This window comes from Argopecten irradians, chromosome 16 (assembly GCF_041381155.1).
Source record: "Argopecten irradians isolate NY chromosome 16, Ai_NY, whole genome shotgun sequence".
Classification (NCBI taxonomy): Eukaryota; Metazoa; Mollusca; class Bivalvia; order Pectinida; family Pectinidae; genus Argopecten; species Argopecten irradians.
Genome location: NC_091149.1, coordinates 14183024 through 14207954, shown reverse-complemented (window position 1 = coordinate 14207954; position 24931 = coordinate 14183024). Strand labels below are relative to the sequence as shown.

Sequence of the window (24931 nt, the reverse complement as noted above, 5' to 3'; positions counted from 1 at the left end):
CCTTCCTTCATAAGATAGGAATAAATCCTAGTCCTATGTGTACTTTATGTAATACAGAAAGGGAGACAATTATACATTGCCTATGGGAATGCAAAGAGGTGCAAACTCTGCTTCAAAATTTTGAAACTTTATTAGATTTATTGTTTATTCCCTTTGCATATAATAAAGATTCATTTCTTTTTGGAATAGTTTTACAAAATTGTAGTTCTGTTGACAATGAAATTTTGATAATTATGAAACATTACATTTATAAAACCAGATGTCTTAGCAACTCTTTAAATATCAATGCTCTTATTAATATAATTAAGGATAATTTTTTAGTTCAAAAATATATGTTTTTTAGTCAAAGTGACCATGTTAAAAGGCAATTTGAAATAGGCTGGAGGAAATGGAAACCTTTATTGGACCTTTAAGTATATACCTTTACCCTAGTCTTTCACTTAGTCTTTTACTACAACTAACTTACTTTAATTTTCTTTTTATCTTTTGCTAGGGTTCATATAGCTGATCAGCACAAAGATTCTTCAGAACAAATTTTCATTATTTTTTTTTACTTAATATAATATATTTAAAACTATAATATAGTGTATGTGTAACGGTACCTCCCTCTTCTTCTTCTTCTTTCTTCTTTAGTATGTCTGTCTGTCTGTATGTCTGTATGTATGTATGTGAGGTTGTGTATGCATGTGGTGTGAGAGAGAGAGAGAGAGAGTGAGAGCATGCATATATGTGCGTTATGGTTTGCTATTAATGGTTAATATATGTTTTTATGGATGTCTCATAACGTACAATTTGATGTTCTTAAGTATTGTGAATGAGTGCATATGCAAGTGTTTGTGTGTTAGTGTCCATTTATATATACTGTATAAAATGTTCGAAAATAAAAAATTAAGAACAAAAAATGATGAAACGCTACAATAAAACTACATATCGATTATAACTTACTATGTATTCTTTGTAACATTAGATATATATACATGATATGCTAAGTACATCACACGGTTGGCTGAACAACACACAAAATACAGATAAATAAAAATATCAGATACACAGTTGTCAAAGCAAAAATACACATATTTATCCATGATCATGTTTCAGACAAGGCAGTCGCTATGGTTACCAAGCGATGGATGGTCGTAATGGCCGTTATGACCTTGACGCTTATAACGCAAGGTCATTCTTTCTCTCTGTCATTGTACAAGCAACAAGGTAAGTTTCACCAAGTATTCTAGAAATTCAATTTTTGTTTATAATTTTCATAATTATTCCCTCGAAACCCGTTTCCGGGGGATATTATTTTGGCTCCGTCCGTCCGTTCATCCGAGATTTTTATCCGGGTTATAACTCCACAACCGTTCAACTCAGCTCCTTGAAACTTTCTGTATACATCAGACAAGTGTTCTGGTTGTGCCTTTTGCTATTGCAGACCTTCCATATTTCGTATTGTTTCCGTTATCATGGAAACTTAGTTAAAAGTACCAAATTTCTGTTTCTTTTTGTTTCCGGTCTATAAATCCCAAACGGTTCAACGCATGAACTTTTCTGTATATATCAGGTTAATGTTTCTTTTTGTTGCCAGCTCTTATTTTTTCAGTTTTACAATATTCAAATACTTCAAAGTTATGCTTGCATAAGTGTTACTTCGACCTTATTATTAGGGTTTTTATACTAACTGCGGTTCGCGGGGGGGGTAATGCCACGCTTTGCGGCTCCTTGTTTTGTTTTGTCTTTTTAGCATGAATGGCGTTACCTTTTCTTTAACCTCAAGACATTTTCAGAAATGATTTGATTAATTATTAATTAAACATAATAAAAAATAACCAAATAAATCCCATTGCTATGTTACTCAGTCGTTATGACATGCTTTCGTATTTGGTTTCAGAGTATGATAAATGTTACCATGTCTGTCCAACAACAACGACAACTACAACGACAACTACCACAACTACACCAACCACCACAACTACTACCCCGACAACCACAACAACCACTCCAACAACTACAACCACCACTCCGACCACCACAACTACAACTCCAACACCTACAACGACAAAAACTACGTTACCTACAACCACCACAACTACGCCAAAGCCGACAACTACAACTAAAATATCAACCTCCACTACGATATCCACTACAACTAAACCATCAGCAAGACAAACGTCAACCACTGCAGCACTGAAAAGCTCAACTACAACTCAAACAACTACAAAAACTTCGACAACCAAAACGTCAACATCCACAACAACTCCGACAACCACTACTACAACTCCGACAACAACCACTACAACTCCGACAACAACCACTACAACTCCTACAACAACCACTACAACTCCAACAACAACCACTACAACTCCAACAACAACCACAACTTCGACAACCACTACTACAACTCCGACAACAACTACTACAACTCCGACAACAACTACCACGACTCCGACAACCACTACAACTCCGACAACAACCACCACGACTCCGACGACAACTCCGACTACAACTCCGACAACAACCACCACGACTCCGACTACAACTCCGACAACAACTACCACGACTCCGACAACTACTACAACTCCGACAACAACCACCACGACTCCGACTACAACTCCGACAACAACCACTACGACTCCGACTACAACTCCGACAACAACCACCACGACTCCGACTACAACTCCGACAACAACTACCACGACTCCGACTACAACTCCGACAACAACCACTACAACTCCGACAACAACCACTACAACTCCGACAACAACCACTACAACTCCGACAACAACTACAACTCCGACAACAACCACTACTATGACTTCGACAACAACCACGACCACTCAAAGAACAACAACGACCACAACTGCAACTACTACAACTCCGACAACCACAACGACAACTACAACTCCAACAACCACTACAACTCCGACTACAACTACAACTCCGACAACCACTACTACAACTCCGACAACAACCACGACAACTACAAAGACTACAACTCCGACAACCACGACAACAACTCCAACAACCACAACCACTACTCCGACAATTACAACTACCACTCCGACAACCACAACAACAACAACTCCAACGACCACAACTACTACCCCGACAACCACAACTACCACTCCAACAACTACCACTCCAACAACCACAACTACCACTACAGCAACAACAACTACAACTCCGACAACCACAACTACCACTCCAACAACCACAACCACTACTCCGACAACTACAACCACCACTCCAACAACTACAACTACCACTCCGACAACCACAACAACCATTCCAACAACCACAACTACCACTCCAAAAACCACAACTACCACTCCGACAACTACAACTACGATTCACAACTACACAACTACACAACACAACACACACTCCGACAACTACAACACACTCCAACACACAACTACACTCCGACAACCACAACAACCACTCCAACAACCACAACTCCAACAACACAACTACAACTCCGACAACCACAACAACAACTCCAACAACCACAACTACACTCCGACAACTACAACTACCACTCCAAAACACACAACAAACACAACACAACTACACTCCAACAACCACAACTACCACTCCAACAACCACAACTACCACTCCAACAACCACAACCACCACTCCAACAACTACAACTACCACTCCGACAACCACAACTACCATTCCAACAACCACAACTACAACTCCAAAAACCACAACTACCACTCCGACAACTACAACTACGATTCCGACAACTACAACTACCACTCCAACAACCACAACTACCACTCCAACAACCACAACAACAAAACCAACAACCACCAATACAACTCCAATAACCACAACTACCACTCCGACAACCACCACAACACCTCCAACAACAACTACCACTATTACGACTCCAACAACCACAACCACAACCTCGACAACTACAACTCCCACCACAACAATTCCAACAACCACAACTACCACTCCTACAACTACTACTACCCCTCCGACAACCACCAATACAACTCCAACAACCACAACTACCACTTCGACAACCACCACAACAACTCCAACAACAACTTCCACTTCTACAACTCCAACAACCACAACCACAACCCCGACAACTACAGCTCCCATCACAATACCTTCAACAACTCCAACTCCAACAACCACTACTACAACTCCAACAACCACCACTACAACAACAACAACCACTACAACTCCAACAACCACAACAACTCCAACAACCACCACTACAACTTCAACTAGTACAAGAACTCCGACAACCACCACCACAACTCCGACGACAACAACTACAACTCCAACTACCACCACTACAACTCCGACGACATCAACTACAACTCCACCTACCACCACCACAACTCCAACAACTACTACTATTACAACTCCTACTACCACAAGTACAACTCCAACAACAACCACCACTACAACTCCCACAACCACAACAACACCGACGACAACAACCACAACAACACCAACAACGACCACACCAACTACCACTACAATAGACTGTGTAAAGGTGTGCCGGTCCTGGGGTAGAACTCCGTTGTTTCCTACCACACCGGACAAGAAGCCTGTAACAACAGCGGCCTCTCCATACAGTAAGAAGGTTCCGTTGTGGGGTAAGTTATCATCAGAAATCCAGTTGTTCAAAGGAGATTTGGTTAAACAAAGTTTAACGACAATTTTCAAATCAATATAAAATCAGGTCAGAGTCTCTACAAGTGTAGCTTCTAGGGATTTTTGTTCTTTTTCTTTTTTCGCTTTTTTATGGCATATAATAAATTTGCAAATACAATTAATACTACAAGACATATCCTTTGATTTCAATCACATACAATGTACTAAAATTACTATTCGTGTATGGCTTTTACTCATGCAGATAGATAAATCATTGTTTGTTTCTTCAGAAACTGCCGTTTTCATTCTACCGTTTACGATATCGTTTGATATCAATTGGGACGATCGATATCTACAGCAGACGTCTGATTTATATAAAGATTTATCTAGGAAGGTCATCGACCTGGTAAGACATGCATTATCCTTAGTCAATGATATAAAAAATTGTGGTGTATGAATGATTTTTTAATGGAACCATATTTATCAGAAATTAACAACAAATGATTTTTTCACGAAATAAGTCATGTTGTATTGTCGATGACAAGTACGATGTGTCGATGACAAAAGTAAACATGTACGATGTGTACTCTGTCACTTCCACCTCCTTTTATGTCTGATGAAGGTGAAAGCTACACATCGTACTAGCCATCATTTTTCACTATTGTGTAACAATATCTTTACACAAACCATACTTTTCAACCGTAAAAAATGTTTTGAAATATAAACAAAATTAATCTTATACATTCAATGCAATTGTAGGTCGGACCCTAAAACATTTCTTAGTTCATCAAAGATTCAGATTTGAATAGCCTTATCATACATATTTGTATAAGGATTCGGGATTAATTATTAAGATAACTGGAATGAGCATTCCGGAGAGAGAGCGATTTACGCTTCACGACATGTATCTAAAATTACTCGCAGTAACAAATAATGATAAAACAGCTAATTGGTGATTGTATTACCTTACCAGATTTTAACAGAATCATGAAGATATAACATGATGTAATTCTTGTTTTCTTCATTCTTTTTCTACCTGACACTTATCATCAATCTGTAGTTTAAATCAGTGTAACTAATGCATCAAAAGAAACTTTTCACAAAATAAAATATAAAAAAAACATGCTTCTAATTTCATTATGGACATTTAAAGTGTTAAAATATATTGAATCATGTATCTCTTTAGGCCATTTTACGGCCAATAAGTGATAAGCAAAATATTTTGCAGGAAGATACCTCACAGCTACATATTGTATGCTAATCAGAGGTCAAAGGTCAAAGGGTGAAAATTCACATTTTCTTTGTTTAAGTCCTAATTCATTAAATATTAGAATAAAAATAGTATTTTTTTGCAGTTTTTGCATTCATTAGTTTGTGAAGATCGGTTAAGAAAACTAAAAACAAGTTCAAAAAATATGCAGCTGACCTTAAGGTATCTTCATGCCAAACAATTTTTTATCACTGGGTGGGCGTTAAATGGACAAAAGTGATACTCCTCCTTTGTTCATATTATTAGATACAAATTTGTTACATACATTGTATTTATTGTTATAGTTGGAGACGATATATAAAGACGTTCCTGGATTCCGAAAAATAACTATAGTTCACTACAGGTAAAAAGATGGTTTAGCAACCTAGGCTAGAAATGTCAATTAGTAAACACAAAACAGGGAAATCAAATCCCTTGAAGTATGTGTCATATTTATCTTTGATGATTCAAAAATGTTGTCTTATATGTATATTTATTTATGCATGAATTATACTTCTTCATGCTACGTGGAATTATTTAAACATGTCCGTACACAAAAAATTACAAGATATTAGATGATTAGCCGTTTAAATTGGTTAACTCGAAGACTCTGTAATTCGAAGTATTTATATCAAAATATGATTTTTGATTTTTTTTAATTACTTCGAGATAACTAAACTTTACTGTACATACAGATCTAAATTATTTCATAAAATCGTGATTGACCATTAACCTGACATGAATATTGTGATTTTGTTTCATTTTTATTATGTACACGTATCTGCATATTACGTGGTTATCCGCTATTGCCGGTAGAATAAATGGTGACGTCACAAATCATAAGGTCACAATGGATATCTACCGCAAGGGAAGTAACTCTGTAATATGCAAAGACGGAATATTTTATTTATCATAATTCACAGACATGGTAGTGTAGTGTGTACGTACGCTGTGAACTTAGACGCGACGTCACAACGTGATAAGACATGGGACAAAACTCTAGCAAACTTACAGTCTGCCCAAAACCAGCTAGACTCCTGGCAAATTGCCAACAACATAGGAGCCGTGTCACCGGGATACGTCAGGAAAAACAGACCTGCTGAGATTGCACAAGGTACTGTAAAAAATACACTATTTAGAGTCATTATCATTTTCGCGCTTTTCAAGTGTGGACCAAAACCGAGCTATAATATTACGTTACCACAATAATTGCATGTCGTTGATTTAATGTTTTCAATGAGTTTGCCAATTCGCCATCACTTTTTAAATAATGAAAACTTGCACTTGAAATTAATTGCGCTGAAGTTTCTAATTTTGTAATGCTATGAAAAGTATATTTAATTACGGTAAGCATTGACGGTTGAGTAGCAATTTGATATTTACCATGAAAATGGCATTGAGGACTGAGCTAGTCATTTATGCCAACATATTATTTTTTGTTATTTTGTATTATGTATATTACCATTTTTACGATACAATGTACTTGCACAATGAGCAAATATTCAGTACAATTTGCAGCAAGAATATGACCAAAATTAGGATCGTAAATTCACTCAGTTTAACTTGACAGGATAATTCACTTTGAAAAAATAATGTGTTTTATGTATTTTACCATTTTTACGATACAATGTACATGAAAAGGATATTTGATAACGCCATACTTTTACTGTACATTGCTTATATGTTTGCAGCGCGAGTGAGTCTCCTATCACCGTGTTTGGCTGTCGGTATATGTGTTGTGGGATATGACTGCCATCACTTCGGAGGATTAACATCTTGTGTTCATAAGTGCATGGTCGCTAATCCTTGTCAAAATGGCGGGGAGTGTTACGTTAATGAGCAGAACAAAGTCGGCTGCAGGTGTGTAATTTTTTTTCAATTTATTGGCAACTCCATTATCATCACGTTTTTCAATTACAGACTTACAGATTTTGCAAGGATGAATGTTTTGATGAGGGTTTCAAGGGTTGACTTTTTGATGAGATATTTCAAGAACTGTTATTGATGTAAAATAACTTCGTATGCGCTAATATAGCTATATCTGTAAAAGAAGTGATGGTTTCGTAACGTAAGCTGAAAACGGTGAGATTCTTGAATAACTTCCGTTTTCATGAAGAGTTTTGAAATGAAAAAAAGTTTTTATTAAAACAGCTAATGTCATTAAAGAACGGCCTCTCAATATGCAATGTGTTAAGAGTGTGAGTGTCTGTATGAATTGAGAGACTGTGGTATATCAAAAAACACTAACACGCTTGCGGTCCACAAAGCATTGTTTAATTGAAAAGTTCCAAATAAAAAAACGTATCATTATTCTCTCCTGTAGATGTAAAACCAGTGACGATTTCGTGTATTATGGCGACCACTGTGAGAATTCTGACGAGCGTCTGAAGATGGAATCTAAATACATCATACTGATAGCATGTGCTGGTGGCGGTGTCCTCCTCATCGCCCTCATCTGTGTGTGCTGTCTGTGTGTCAAACGGAGACCCAGGGAGAAGGGCGAGTACGAGTTCCAGTAAGTACTTACTGTGTAGTTATTAAACTTCGCGGGTTTAAAATTAATAGATTTACTGTGTTGTAATTATTCGCTGGGTTTTATTTTCGTGAAATATTTACGATTGCCACTGTTTCTGTATCGATAAACTATGTTGGGGCGGATATGTTTATTTCCCAATAACTTGAGTGCAGAACGTGACCCGATTTACGCAATTTACCTCCATTGGGTTTATCATCTCATAAACTAAGCAAAGTAATAGGTTAATCCTTAATTATCTTTGAAGCTTTGACAACGTCATTCCTATGACAGGCTATACAATAAAGCAATGACTTGTATAAACTTCGCTTTGGATAACCCCACGAATATTAGCAATTACACATATACAGTATTGCGTTCAGGCATGGCGTTACTGTTTTCTTTTGTTTTCAGTAAAATTGTTAAAAGGTCGACACTCACTGTGATTTTAGTAATAGACAGATCCTTAGTATCATAGCTCTCCCTAAAGGATCTGATATTATCCCATTAAGGTCACGTGCTGACCCCGTGCATTGTATTTCATGTCTTTACATTTACAACATGTTGTTACATAAACTGAAAAGATTAACATTTCGTCACAGCATAGCTATATTGCTTTCTTTGGGTAAAATTTACTACATGCACAAAAAACTATTCTATTTCGCAACCGTTTGGTAATCTATGAAACGGAATGATAATAAGTTATATATATCATATTATTTTTTAATTATTAATATACAACAGGATATGCTTAAAATATACTTTAAAATATTTTACTTTCTACTTTCCACTAGTAAAGAGTCAAATCAAGAGGATTAATCCATATTTACCAATATACATTGTGTAATGTAGCAATGCAATTCATTACAGAGAAATTCGGGATTCCTACCTATATCCCCCTATCAGGGATCTCAATATTGAGAGTAGTTTCTCGGGCTCAGACAACCAGGCCTATGAAACGTCCTTCGTAAGAGAAGAAATACCTGGACCATCGTATGGATTTCCAACTAGCAATGAAAGGGTAATATGTCAAAAATACACCAAGTTATAATTTTAGATGTTATGTATATGACAATTTTAGATTTCTTTATTAGCCATGTCGCATACTCGGTATAAATGCCTCTCATTATGAAGTCCCTTAAATGTATGGGTTTACCCTCAAAGTGACGTTCTTTCATGATACATAAGTTGCGTGTGTTGTATGAAGAAAAGAAATTTTAAGAATTTTAATTTAATGATTTAGAACAATGTATACTTCTCTTGTCCCATTTGATAAATACATGTACATTGCTTAATAGTGTTCTTTTATCATTTCAGATTTAAAACCGATAAATTGGATTATTAAGTAAATGATATTGATTAAAGTATTTTAAAGACAATGTAAACTCTTTCTAAAGCTATAATACCTACCAATGAATCATGGCTTATGCTATTTAGTATTACCATTGATTTTTTTTATTATTACATAAAATGAAAGAATCATCATGTCATAATTTTGTGTGAAGGAATGAATTTGCACAAATAAATCAGCTTATGGTTTATGTTTTTTTTTTTAATGAGGGGATATCATCTAACTTTTACGTTTATATCCTGCAACTGGTCCACATACTGACTGATAACTATTGCCGGATAAACTTGTGCTTTATCCGTCAATACGAAATGCTTTATCCGTCAATACGATCACGTGAATTTGTTCCATATCTGACGGAACTTTTTCTAACTTGACCCAGAACTTGAACCTTCCGGTGAATAAAACGTCAATCAACCCCGCTAAAACGTGACGTCTCATTCACCGGAATGACGTCATTTTTACGATATCAATCTCATATGGCGGTGACGTCTGTTTCTTGGCTCATGGCAAAGGTATGTATTGTAAAATAATTCTTTAATGGGTGTTTATTGTTTTTTGAGTATTTTCATTTTGTTTCCGTGATATTACACACTGAATAGAATTACGAAAACTGTTTGCGAATGCGTTTATTTATTTCCAACGGCAGTAAAAAGGAGTACACTATCATTCGGTTTAGTGAATGAATCTTTACCTCCGCATCAAAGATGCGTCTCGCTTCGAGCGAAACCAAGTAAATAACTGTCAATTTGCTTTCGTTTCGAATGCTATAATGGTTGCAGGATAAACAGAATACACGGTTAGTATCCTACAATACAAGTTTTATTTTGGTGCTCGACACGGAAAGCCGAGATGACTGGGCAAAGCCTCGTCATCTCGGCTTTCCTAAGTCTCGCACCAAATTGAACCGTGTATTGTAAGATACTAACCATATATTCTCTATTTATCGTGTCAGTTAAGATATATTTCGAGTAGTGCCAGCAGCCCAAACCTGCGGATATATGCCTGAAAATATTTTGGGACAGACAGCAGATTAAGAGGGAAGGGGAATGCATACGTTTTAACTTGGGCGGTAGCATGTGTAACATAAGTATATAACAAATTTTAAAAGTAGATTTTGTACACATGTACATATGAAACCAAAGAAACACACATCATATCATATTTACACATTGCTTTTCTGAATGCCACAATACGCATGATATGATAAACCTTGTATTCTCTATATTAATATTTAGCGTTTTGTACATACATTATAGAAAATATAATGATTGAATGAAGCGAGTGTGCGAATCTGGGGGAGCGTAGTACTTCAAAAATACACTGCCCTCCAAAAGTCGTATTACACATGAATATTTACAAATATACATAAAGTATGGAAATATGTAAACCTTGTTGATATCGGCATCAGTATATATTATCTATCAATTTATTTATATTTTCTGAGTCATTAATTGATATTTGAGACTTTTGTTCGAGATAAATTGTCAGCAAATTTTAACATATTTAACAGAAGTTTTGGAGGGTAGGGTGTGTTCATGCTCACATTTATACGAATTTGATTAACACATAACATATTTTTTATCATGAGAAAATATCCATATAAGGTAGTATGACAGAATTGCATAGTGACGTCAATTTTACAATCATGTGAGTCAGGGATTATTTTGGGATCAATTATTTTATTTATTGATTATGTTTTATCCAAATGTGTACAAATGAAAAAAGTTTTAGACGATTGTGATGAAAATATATCCAACACAAGGTCATTTTCTTGGGTCTAGCCAATTACAAACAAAAGCTTTAATTATATATTTCATATGTTTTTATGTAAATACGGTTTTATCTACTACATTGTATTTTATCATATTTTCGGAGATATACAGGTATATGTTGTGATATTTGAAGCGGAATCACGTTTATTCCATGTTACACTGAAATGAGCATTGTAAGATAAAAACAAAATAAATTCGCTTCAATTTTATATAGACACTAAAAGCTGGTATCTTTTTATAATTAAAATAATTTAACATGATGCAATAAAGCATAGTATTTAAAATGTGTTTCATGTCATTGCTAATTATTTGAAACCTAGAATTGTCTGTCGGACATGAAGCGGAACAAGTCCGGACAGATCAAGACAGACGGGACAAAGATACAAGCACTTCCAGAGAGAGGGGAAGATATCTATTTCTCTCATATCTACACGTGTAATACTGGCTGGTCTAGGACAATACACTCATGTCGCCTGAAACTGTCGCGTATCTATGCGAATACGGCAATTCAGGCAGTAACTAATCACAGACAGCTTAAGAGAAAAAATATCTATTCCCACCCTTGATTTGATGACAAGTTCAATGTTATTATTCTGGTTATAATTCTTAAGCTGTAAAACACTCGGCAAGCTTCGTGGTAATATAAGAATGTTATCACTCGAATGGGTTGAGATTCCTGTCCTAGAGGGGATAAAATGTTTTATCAATCTCCTTCCTCTCTTTCGTGTTGAGTAGTAGTAGAATTGATATAATATCATACCAATATACCAATATGATGATGACAATGATGATGACAAACTCAGTTCTGCAAGAATCCCATTATTTCGACACAACAATATCATTCCATCCATCATGCTTATCAAGTCCCAAATGTATATCTTTGTGTAGTACAACAGTCCTTCATCAAATTCGGAGTATATCATTCCAAGCAATACAATTTCAGAATCTAGGTTTTTCTTTTTTATATGTACATCAGTATCCCCAACGGAGTCTCCTCTTGTGATTATACACGTACAATTCTGATGCACTTGATATAGATTTATTTTATTCATTTATCACATTTCGAACAAAGGAACAAAATACGTTTCAATGGTTAATTCCATTTATTGAACTAAAGACTAAAGCACTATAAAGAAAACATTCTATAATGGAATGCGAATTTACATACATTTTTATATTTATTTTAAAATTATAGTGGAGAATTACACCTAAAGACTAAAGCACTTTGAATGAACAATTCCATAATGGGTTGCGAATTAAAAAAAATATACTTATTTTAAAACCATAGAGGATAATCACACAAATAGCTATAAATTTGATTTTAAATTAACGCATTTCATGATTCTAACATTATTAATTATTAACCTAAATTTCATTTTTATTTTCATTTCTTTCCAACAATGAAATAATATGACGTGAAATCTTGAAGTTGTGCATCGACCGCTGTTCCCTGAATCAGCTCGGATGTTACGGTTGTGTAACCTAAATCCCCTAAGGCCGAATCTATATCGTTCACAGAAATATTTGCAGCACGGTAGTTATACTCTCCGACCTGATACAGTCCTCCTTCCAAGCAGGTCGCGATGACGAAAAATCCTCCCTTCTTGAGAACACTAGAAACATTCGCAACTGCCTTTTTGAATCCAGCGGAATTACTCACAGCAGCCTCGAAACAATAGCTTGTTACTATGACGTCAAACTGCTCACCATCATAACCACTCCCCAGAGGCGTTTCTGACGTCACATCTATCGGTAAAATACCTTTCACCTTTTCTCGTATTTCGTTTTCCTTTTCAGCAGCGGTGACCCTTGAAAAGAACATATGTCATATAATATTGTGATTGGTGCGGATTAACTACTGTACAATTGGTACTATTCGCAGCGGGCGATTAAGGCAATCTAAGAACGTGTTGTAAGCTAATGGTCTCTAAAAGACTGTAATTATCGAGAAAATTTTGATTTCGTTTGTTTGTTTCTTGCGATAGCAGGTGAGACAGGTAGTTTGGTCATTTGATACATCGAGCGAAGAGAATAACGGTGCAATATGTGAAGTTGGACGTCGTTCTCTTTAATCTTGCTTATGATTGGTAAGATCCCCCGAACCTCCTTTAATTGTCCTTTAACATAGGTCAGGGCTGGATATTACAGCATTAATAGTAACCTATGGAATATTGAGGATTGTCATGTCAAAGCTGCGTTAACAACCGTGAGCAGTTTGTAATGGAGCGATGTCACTGCATCAGCCTTCTCTCTGGGGTTTTTCTTGTCAACGTATAAATATATCACAGATGTATTCCCATTAATAAATTGTTTACCATTTTAAATACATCTTGATCGGTATCTTGGTAAATACTTACGTGCGATTTTCCAGACTGTTGACATGTTCTATCATCATTTTTGGATGATCTATCTTTCCATTTCGCCATTTCTCCAAGTATTGACGGTTCTGTGAAGTGTAGTCCGACAAGTAAATTTCGTCCACGTGACTACAAGCCGAGAGTATAGTGTGAATAGACGGACCTGTCCCAACGTCAAGCAAGCGTTTGCCACGGATCGGGTCTGCCGATACAGAAAAGAAGCCATGTATTTGCAAGAGAGTGTACTACAAACCATCCTTAAGCGAATATTTTCTTTGGCAACCTCACACCTTTATACGAATGCAATTTATCATTAAATAATAAAATGTCCTATATATATTTACAGTTATTTAGAAGCTTACTGTTATCATATAGTCGGAGCGTAGACTTCATTATCAGATTAACATTTGCTATTTTCATTCCTCGCGTATTAACAAAACACATTAATAGCAACATCTTAGTGTTAGAGTAAGTGAAAACCATCCATCCTTCCTGCAGATTTGAAATAATATTATATGCACTTTATATATCGGACCCTTTGACCTATCAACCTTTCTTAATACAGATTAAAGCTTCTTAAAATCGTCAATCACACCAGAAGTAGGACAAACGTCATTCTGGTTGCACTAGAACGCGATACGATGTTTTTTCGGCGTTTCACAGTGGATTGTGGTGGAAATCTTGATGTAATTTTATTCTTCTTATGACGTCCGAATTTATTTTATGCCTTACGTCTTCGATTGTTATGCCAAAATGTACTACATTTATAAATGTAAGACTTGTTACGTAAATCTATTTTGTAAACAACACCTGGAGGATCCAGGTATAGTCGCTCTGCTCTGAATTCCTTATGTTAAGGTCTGTAATTAGCTAATTCTGTTATCTTTATGATATTCTGTACCAGTAACTTACGTTGGCTGAAGAATCGATGGAAGACATTGAGATCTAGTCTCATGTTGATAGAAGCTTCCTCTGTCCCTATGTAATTGTCCAGGTACCATTCTGGATCGAATTTGGCATAATCGTCTGTCTGTGGTCGATCCTCCATCTTTGATCCAGCTTCAGAAAGATAACAATGACTAAATCAGGGCCCAGTTTCACAAACATGTCTTAACTTTAAGGAGTTTCGTAAGCTAAAATTTCCATAGGAAAGTATTACAGAAGTAAATGAAAAATATTGAGTTAAGGATGCTCCACCGCCGACAGAGCATCAATGATATTCATCATTTGAACAATAATTGTTGTTTAATCGTGAATGTATATGTCCAATTAACACAAAAATATATGTATACATAATAGTTTATTTTGCTTTTGGTGCATGCGCAATCAGTATTTCAATCCATATAGGATAAAGTGACAAGGTTTTTTTCGGGATGCAATTAATTATTTTTTATATTTTTAACTTAAAGTAAAATTAGAAGCTCAAACTTTTCAATGGTGGTAATGGTGTAAAGTCAGTAACTTTTGTAACTGAAGAGAAATACTAAATCGTTTGTTCCAGTTTTTAATAGTGAAAAAAATACTATTTGTCAGCGGTGGAGCATTTCAGTCATGTATCGCGAAATCGCCAAAATATCATTCCGAAAATATTAACTAGTTATCAATATTTTGATATCGAGTATTTTGTTATTAGTGTCTTATCTGTATCTATCTCTGTCTGAGAATCGTGAGGTTTAAGGAGATAACGTGCCATTATATACCGATCACTGACCTCTAAAAGCGAGGTATACAAAGTATCACGTAACATATACAACTTCATCAGTCATTAGAAGTAAAACGAAAGAACAGAACTCTCTCTACCCGATATATACCGCGCATTAAGTACATTTTTTCAGTCACGTGACAATTACAACTGTGGAAACCACGTAGACGGTACACCTTTAATAACCATGTAATAAGTACATCTGTACCAACCACGTAACAAGTACATCTGTACCAACCACGTGACAAGTACAACTTTGGCCCTGCAGGTATGGCGTTAGAATTGTACTTGCTGCCCATATTGCATGATCGTAAAAGGCGACTAAATTTATGATCTTATCTTTTCTCTTCTTCCAAACTGACTTATGACTTTCCTAATGCCTCCCTTGGCACCGCCTCACTTTTGGCCTTGAGTTGAGCGTTCGCCACTGTGAGGAAGGCTCTGGGTTCTGTCCCCTGGCCGAGACACACCAAAGTCTATAAAAGTGGTAGTTTCTGCTCCTGCTTAGCGCTCAGCAAGCAGAGAATGTGACGACTGGTTCGCCCGTTGTCAGTATAATGTGACCGGGTGGGGTGCGTTGCTTGTGTCTTCGGCGGCATGCTCCAGTGATATAGCACTATAAAAATGGCAGCAGTTCCACTATACAAGAAGACACAACCTGAATATGCTGCAGTCTCCCAAAACACGCACCTCGCAAAACATACACGCAACACACCGCATACATGTGAGGCCGTCCTTACATGACCATAACTGTTAATAGGACGTTTATTAATCAAACAAACAAACAAAGTACAACTTTACCAACCACATAACAAGTACAACTTTACCAACCACATAACAAGTACACCTTTACCAACCACGTAACAAGTACAACTTTACCAACCACGTAACAAGTACAACTTTACCAACCACGTAACAAGTACAACTTTACCAACCACGTAACAAGTACAACTTTACCAACCACGTAACAAGTACAACTTTACCAACCACGTAACAAGTACAACTTTACCAACCACGTAACAAGTACAACTTTACCAACCACGTAACAAGTACAACTTTACCAACCACGTAACAAGTACAACTTTACCAACCACGTAACAAGTACAACTTTACCAACCACGTAACAAGTACAACTTTACCAACCACGTAACAACTACAACTTTACCAACCACGTAACAAGTACAACTTTACCAACCACGTAACAAGTACAACTTTACCAACCACGTAACAAGTACAACTTTACCAACCACGTAACAAGTACAACTTTACCAACCACGTAACAAGTACAACTTTACCAACCACGTAACAAGTACACAACTTTACCAACCAACAAGTACAACTTTACAACCACGTAACAAGTACAACTTTACCAACCACGTAACAAGTACAACTTTACCAACCACGTAACAAGTACAACTTTACCAACCACGTAACAAGTACAACTTTACCAACCACGTAACAAGTACAACTTTACCAACCACGTAACAAGTACAACTTTACCAACCACGTAACAAGTACAACTTTACCAACCACGTAACAAGTACAACTTTACCAACCACGTAACAAGTACAACTTTACCAACCACGTAACAAGTACAACTTTACCAACCACGTAACAAGTACAACTTTACCAACCACGTAACAAGTACAACTTTACCAACCACGTAACAAGTACAACTTTACCAACCACGTAACAAGTACAACTTTACCAACCACGTAACAAGTACAACTTTACCAACCACGTAACAAGTACAACTTTACCAACCACGTAACAAGTACAACTTTACCAACCACGTAACAAGTACAACTTTACCAACCACGTAACAAGTACAACTTTACCAACCACGTAACAAGTACAACTTTACCAACCACGTAACAAGTACAACTTTACCAACCACGTAACAAGTACAACTTTACCAACCACGTAACAAGTACAACTTTACCAACCACGTAACAAGTACAACTTTACCAACCACGTAACAAGTACAACTTTACCAACCACGTAACAAGTACAACTTTACCAACCACGTAACAAGTACAACTTTACCAACCACGTAACAAGTACAACTTTACCAACCACGTAACAAGTACAACTTTACCAACCACGTAACAAGTACAACTTTACCAACCACGTAACAAGTACAACTTTACCAACCACGTAACAAGTACAACTTTACCAACCACGTAACAAGTACAACTTTACCAACCACGTAACAAGTACAACTTTACCAACCACGTAACAAGTACAACTTTACCAACCACGTAACAAGTACAACTTTACCAACCACGTAACAAGTACAACTTTACCAACCACGTAACAAGTACAACTTTACCAACCACGTAAACAAGTACAACTTTACCAACCACGTAACAAGTACAACTTTACCAACCACGTAACAAGTACAACTTTACCAACCACGTAACAAGTACAACTTTACCAACCACGTAACAAGTACAACTTTACCAACCACGTAACAAGTACAACTTTACCAACCACGTAACAAGTACAACTTTACCAACCACGTAACAAGTACAACTTTACCAACCACGTAACAAGTACAACTTTACCAACCACGTAACAAGTACAACTTTACCAACCACGTAACAAGTACAACTTTACCAACCACGTAACAAGTACAACTTTACCAACCACGTAACAAGTACAACTTTACCAACCACGTAACAAGTACAACTTTACCAACCACGTAACAAGTACAACTTTACCAACCACGTAACAAGTACAACTTTACCAACCACGTAACAAGTACAACTTTACCAACCACGTAACAAGTACAACTTTACCAACCACGTAACAAGTACAACTTTACCAACCACGTAACAAGTACAACTTTACCAACCACGTAACAAGTACAACTTTACTAACAACGTAACAAGTACAACTTTACCAACCACGTAACAAGTACAACTTTACCAACCACGTAACAAGTACAACTTTACCAACCACGTAACAAGTACAACTTTACCAAACAACGTAAACAAGTACAACTTTACCAACCACGTAACAAGTACAACTTTACCAACCACGTAACAAGTACAACTTTACCAACCACGTAACAAGTACAACTTTACCAACCACGTAACAAGTACAACTTTACCAACCACGTAACAAGTACAACTTTACAACCACGTAACAAGTACAACTTTACCAACCACGTAACAAGTACAACTTTACCAACCACGTAACAAGTACAACTTTACTAACAACGTAACAAGTACAACTTTACCAACCACGTAACAAGTACAACTTTACCAACCACGTAACAAGTACAACTTTACCAACCACGTAACAAGTACAACTTTACCAACAACGTAACAAGTAACAAGTACAACTTTACTAACAACGTAACAAGTACAACTTTACCAACAACGTAACAAGTACAACTTTACCAACCACGTAACAAGTACAACTTTACCAACCACGTAACAAGTACAACTTTACCAACCACGTAACAAGTACAACTTTACCAACCACGTAACAAGTACAACTTTACCAACCACGTAACAAGTACAACTTTACCAACCACGTAACAAGTACAACTTTACCAACCACGTAACAAGTACAACTTTACCAACCACGTAACAAGTACAACTTTACCTAACAACAACGTTAACACAAGTACAACTTTACCAACCACGTAACAAGTACAACTTTACCAACCACGTAACAAGTACAACTTTACCAACCACGTAACAAGTACAACTTTACCAACCACGTAACAAGTACAACTTTACACCACGTAACAAGTACAACTTTACCAACACGTAACAAGTACAACTTTACAACCAGTAACAAGTACAACTTTACAACCATGTAACAAGTACAACTTTACCAACCACGTAACAAGTACAACTTTACCAACCACGTAACAAGTACAACTTTACCAACCACGTAACAAGTACAACTTTACCAACCACGTAACAAGTACAACTTTACCAACCACGTAACAAGTACAACTTTACCAACCACGTAACAAGTACAACTTTACCAACCACGTAACAAGTACAACTTTACCAACCACGTAACAAGTACAACTTTACTAACAACGTAACAAGTACAACTTTACCAACCACGTAACAAGTACAACTTTACCAACCACGTAACAAGTACAACTTTACCAACCACGTAACAAGTACAACTTTACCAACCACGTAACAAGTACAACTTTACCAACCACGTAACAAGTACAACTTTACCAACCACGTAACAAGTACAACTTTACCAACCACGTAACAAGTACAACTTTACCAACACGTAACAAGTACAACTTTACTAACCACGTAACAAGTACAACTTTACCAACCACGTAACAAGTACAACTTTACCAACCACGTAACAAGTACAACTTTACCAACCACGTAACAAGTAAAACTTTACCAACCACGTAACAAGTACAACTTTACCAACCACGTAACAAGTACAACTTTACCAACCACGTAACAAGTACAACTTTACCAACCACGTAACAAGTACAACTTTACCAACCACGTAACAAGTACAACTTTACCAATCACGTAACAAGTACAACTTTACCAACCACGTAACAAGTACAACTTTACCAACCACGTAACAAGTACAACTTTACCAACCACGTAACAAGTACAACTTTACCAATCACGTAACAAGTACAACTTTACCAACCACGTAACAACTACAACTTTACCAACCACGTAACAAGTACAACTTTACCAACCACGTAACAAGTACAACTTTACGAACCACGTAACAAGTACAACTTTACCAATCACGTAACAAGTACAACTTTACCATTTTCATACTCATGTATCAAAATAAACTGTTAATATGTTATTCATCATAAAAAATTACTAACATTTGGAAAATTAGAGTACTTTCAATGCATTGGTTTTAATTTGACAAACACAAATAAGAGCAGAAAGTGATTTTAGCAATACTGTCAAAATTTGTTATAATTATGTACATCTATAGATAAGCGAAGTGAGTACCTTCGGTCAGACCATGAAGCCAAATCGTGGTCTACAATTTCATTTCACATTTTTGCAATGTTATCAGTAATTGTAAATTGATTTATATAGGAAAGATTCCATCTAAACATACATAGGGCATAAAAAAGGCATCTGAAGTCATTTGAATATTTTTCACGACTTAATTCATCAAACCAAAAACAGATATTTCATATTTATGATTTTGAATAGATAAATGAAGAAAGGGCATTGAATACAAATAAACTAAAGATATATAAAGCATGAAATCTGAAATGTAAAATGTAATTTTGTGAATAATCCCTAACAAAAATCATGATTATTGAGGTTTGCTTCCTCATTTATCTATAATTAGTTGGCGTGAAGTCCAGGTGAGTAATTTCACATGTCATTATCTACGTCATGTGTCGTAGCCTTCTATGTGGCCCTTGGACACGAGATCACCGTCCGAGAGTCAGAAACTGAGACAAGCTCGTGATGACACGTGAGAAATAGATCATGTGAAATACGTTGAATGATAAAAGACAAGATAAGAAACTATGTACAATGTATAGGATTGAAGAAAAGATATATAACTTATCTGTATATATATAGTCATACAACACTATGTACAGCGTACTGTTAACTAAACTTGTTTCCGCGTGTAATGAAGTCTATTGTTTATCGGGTATATTCATGTACAACAGCCTCTCAAAACATACGAATAATCACACACTGAAACACAAAAGAGCCGGTCTTAAATGACCCTGGCCGTACAGTGTTATAGGACGTAAATAATATAAAATATTTGTTTGTTTGATTGATTGATAGATTATCGTCCTATTAATAGCCAAGATCATATAAGGACGGTCCCCCATGCATGCGGTGTGTAGCATGTGTGTAGTGCGATGTGCGTGCGTGTTTTGGGAGACTGTGGTATGTTCGTGTTGTGTCTTTTTGTATAGTGGAACTCCTGGCAAATGGTCAGAATGATGAAAGCAAAAGTTAAAAATAGTTGAAGTAAGTAGGAACCTCTCATATAATGTGATATATGAACTGTTTTATCTATATATCGAAGTTAAAACAGGTTCACTCAACAAAAATTTTACTTATAGGTAACCTTCACCTGCTATCCAGCAGGCATCTTCAGTCCTAATGACAGGGCACGGGCTTAGTGGTGAATTTTTTTAATTATGTTTATATTGAGTTCAAATTGAGTTTATTTAGATGAAAAATATCTGTCAATCTGATTGAAATACAGATCCTTAGTACCGCTCCGTTCAATAGAGGATCTGACAACATCAGATCAGGGGTCATGGTAGGATGACCTATGTACCACGTGTACTTCAGATCCAATGCATTTTCTACACATTGCTACAACAACGCCATTTCGTCCCAAAATATATATACAATTAGCCTTGTTTTACTATTCGGGCCAGATCACTTCGTAGACGAAAATAATTCTGGGAGGTTTTTCAAACAATTTCGTCCCCTTTCAGTCAAATTCAATATTCTGGCAGCAGCAATTTGATTTGCCATTTCCAAAGGTCACCTGGACATGACCTCTAATGGGATGTTGTCAAAACCCCTTATCCAACGCAGTAATAATATGGATCTGTATAATACTAATAACACCGCGAAAATGTGCAATGATATTGCAGACAACAACATGGGTTCATGATTTGACCATATGTATTCATTTCACTGCACTGTAAACGTAACCATGATTTATGACAGTATTGCTAAAATTCATATTGAGCTCCTACTTGTCTGTGTAAAAAGTATGCAATTCTCAAAATGGTGGCAACTTTTATTGATGAATAAGATATTAAAAAACTCTTCTTGATTGGTGAGTAGGAAAATTATAGCACACATAACTTAAAATAAAATGAATCAAATGTACTGTTATTTTTTATAACCCTGATAGCTTATGTTTTTCGCCGTCGTCCTAATTATATGTTAGTTGATTATCACTGCTGCTTCACCGTTCACATAGATTTCACAAGAAATCTTTGATTCGTTTACTATTGTTATCTAATCTTAGGTAATCGAATCGATATATATACTATTGTTATCTAATCTTAGGTAATCGAATCGATATATATTCTAATTTTATTTGGAAACGTAGTGGGCTTTACATTGATGTAAGACAGTTTGCAAAACTTAGAAAGCAATCTGAAAGTGCCGAAAAACATCACAAATCTGACCAAATTGTTTTTGTGGCAGACCCTTCACGGATGACCTCAAGGTGGAAACGGCCATGGCCTTCGGCAAACCCTTCAAGGATGACCTCAAGGTAGAAATGGCCATGGCCTTCAGACACTGAGATAAAATTCCATTCTCAGTTCAAGAGGATAAAAACACACATGCTATATTTAATTATGCTAACATAGCAATTGCATACAAAGTAGTTAAAAGCAGGGTTTATTTAGCAAGAACAACATTAAACTATACTTAAAAACAGTGGGTTATCATTGGTGTGCTATTTGGAAGGAAACGAAATAATGTGAAAACAGCTTTGTTTCGCTAACAGTTGTCAAACGAATACACGGATATGAATGCACGATTGTCAGACAGTCCTTGAGTGCGAATACTTTGAAAATAATAAAGGTGTTAAATATTGTTTAGACAAAAAATAAAGTGGTTTGCAGTAATTTATAATGTTTTATAAAAAACGATGCTATTTAACGATATCCATTCTATAAATCAAGAACAACGAAAGAAAGAAAGAAAGAAAGAAAGAAAGAAAGAAAGAAAGAAAGAAAGAAAGAAAGACAATAAAAACGAAGATGAAAAAAATAACCTAGTAGAAAGAAAGAAAGAAAGAAACAAGCAAACAAACAAAAGAAGGAAAGAAAGTTGCGCTTTTTAAGAAACAAACTTAGCAACTAAAACTATTACCTTAAAACTTGAACGTTTTCACAACTTTCACGTGGTAAGTCGAAACTTATTTTGAAATTATTTATGAAAGTAAGAAACTACTTACATATTGGTGTCCGTACAGATTACAAATGTGCCAAGTGATAGAAGAGGCTCCTAAAATAGACTTTGATAGCTAGCTTTATCGCCAGTCAGATCTAGAGTTGCGTCATACAGTGTCCCATATCATCAAGAAGGGGAGATAATTCATTTCTTCTGTCTGTAGTTGTTATTCAGCATTGTGGTGCAGGATGGCTTGGTTCAATTAGATTAATTGGGTGTAAGGTTTCCGACCCGGGTTTAAACTAGTGATTTTTTTAATCTTTATATAAGCTTCCCTCCAAAAGTTGTGTTGCATATGTTAAGAACGATGATATCTAAGACAATATTTGATTGGAAAAAAAATTATAAGAATGTAATTTGTTGATTAATCTGTTCTGAGGGACTGTATCAAACACTTTCTAATAATCCATATAAATGCAATCTATAAAGTGTCCTTTATCCATAGCTTCCGTCCATTCATCCATTACTTCTAGTAGCTGTAAACATGTGGAACGCCCGGATATAAGACCATACTGCTTATCCGAGAAGTAGTTATTTAAACTCATGAAGTTAAATGTAACAGTTACGTTCTCTTATAATGGGCTCTAGTACATTACAAACTGTGGATGTTAATAAAACTGGTTTGCATCACTTTTGTCCCCTTTCTTATACATGTATATTGTAGAGACTTGAGCATTCTTCCAATCTTCCGATCGTGTTCCTGTTGGTAGTGATTGATTGAATATTGTGGTCAGAGGATCTGATATTGACTCCGCAATATTTTTGAGAAATCTTGGATGTAGCTCGTCTAATCCTGGTGATTTTTCCTGGTTTGAGGTTAGTTAGCAGTTTAAATACCATTTTGTTATCGATAGTTAACCTTGCCATTTCCTCGGTGACGTGTTTAGTTGTTTTAGTTGTGGTGTTTCCCCTGAATCGTCTGTAACAAACATGCTGCTGAAGAATGATTGTAAAAGGCGACTAAATTTAGGATTTATCTTTTTTCTTTTTCCCAACTAACTTTGTTCCTTTGGCACCGCCTCACTTTTGGCTTTGAGTTGAGCGTTCGCCCCTGTGAGGAAGGTTCTGGGTTCTGTCCCCTGGCCGAGACACACCAAAATCTATAATAGTGGTAGTTTCTGCTCCTGCTTAGCGCTTAGCATACAGGGAGTAGGACGACTGGTTCGCCCTTTGTCAGTATAACGTGACAGGGTGGGGTGTGTTGCTTGGTGTCTTCGGTGGCACGCTTCAGTGATATAGCACTATAAAAAAGGCAACAGTTCCACTATACAAGAAGACACAACACGAATATATCATTGTCTTCTTAAACACGCACCTCTCACTTCACACACTGCATACATGGGAGGCCGTCCTTACATGACCCTGTCTGTTAATAGGACGTTAAAATAATTAAACAAACAAACAAACAAACGATAGCACCTTAGCTTTCCCCAA

The 24931-nt window shown here is 36.2% G+C and overlaps 2 protein-coding genes across 2 annotated transcripts; one reads left to right on the top strand and one right to left on the bottom strand.

Moving 5' to 3' along the window:
• The first annotated feature begins 1093 nt into the window (after positions 1-1093).
• Positions 1094-9823, top strand: LOC138310018 (mucin-2-like). Its single transcript, XM_069251169.1, has 10 exons — positions 1094-1209; positions 1883-3539; positions 3574-4616; positions 4905-5020; positions 6169-6227; positions 6787-6977; positions 7555-7723; positions 8187-8378; positions 9246-9396; positions 9693-9823. Exons 1-10 carry the CDS (start codon positions 1113-1115, stop codon positions 9696-9698), a joined length of 3681 nt encoding a protein of 1226 aa, XP_069107270.1. The 5' UTR covers positions 1094-1112; the 3' UTR covers positions 9699-9823.
• A 2758-nt stretch (positions 9824-12581) lies between these two features.
• Positions 12582-23562, bottom strand: LOC138310740 (nicotinamide N-methyltransferase-like). Its single transcript, XM_069252079.1, has 4 exons — positions 23502-23562; positions 14768-14914; positions 13856-14057; positions 12582-13306 (listed from the first exon to the last, which is right to left on the bottom strand). The coding sequence occupies exons 2-4, from the start codon at positions 14901-14903 to the stop codon at positions 12883-12885; spliced, it is 762 nt and encodes a 253-aa protein (XP_069108180.1). The 5' UTR covers positions 14904-14914; positions 23502-23562; the 3' UTR covers positions 12582-12882.
• Positions 23563-24931: the final 1369 nt, after the last annotated feature.

Coding starts and splice junctions, on each gene's coding strand:
- LOC138310018 (XM_069251169.1), top strand. CDS start 1,113: ATGGTTACCAAGCGATGGATGGTCGTAATGGCCGTTATGACCTTGACG. Junction 3,540..3,573: donor ACAACTACCACTCCAAAACA/CACAACAAACAC, acceptor CACTCCAACAAC/CACAACTACCACTCCAACAA. Junction 4,617..4,904: donor TAAGAAGGTTCCGTTGTGGG/GTAAGTTATCAT, acceptor TTGTTTCTTCAG/AAACTGCCGTTTTCATTCTA.
- LOC138310740 (XM_069252079.1), bottom strand. CDS start 14,903: ATGGAGGATCGACCACAGACAGACGATTATGCCAAATTCGATCCAGAA. Junction 14,058..14,767: donor CCATCGATTCTTCAGCCAAC/GTAAGTTACTGG, acceptor CTGTATCGGCAG/ACCCGATCCGTGGCAAACGC. Junction 13,307..13,855: donor AACAGTCTGGAAAATCGCAC/GTAAGTATTTAC, acceptor GTTCTTTTCAAG/GGTCACCGCTGCTGAAAAGG.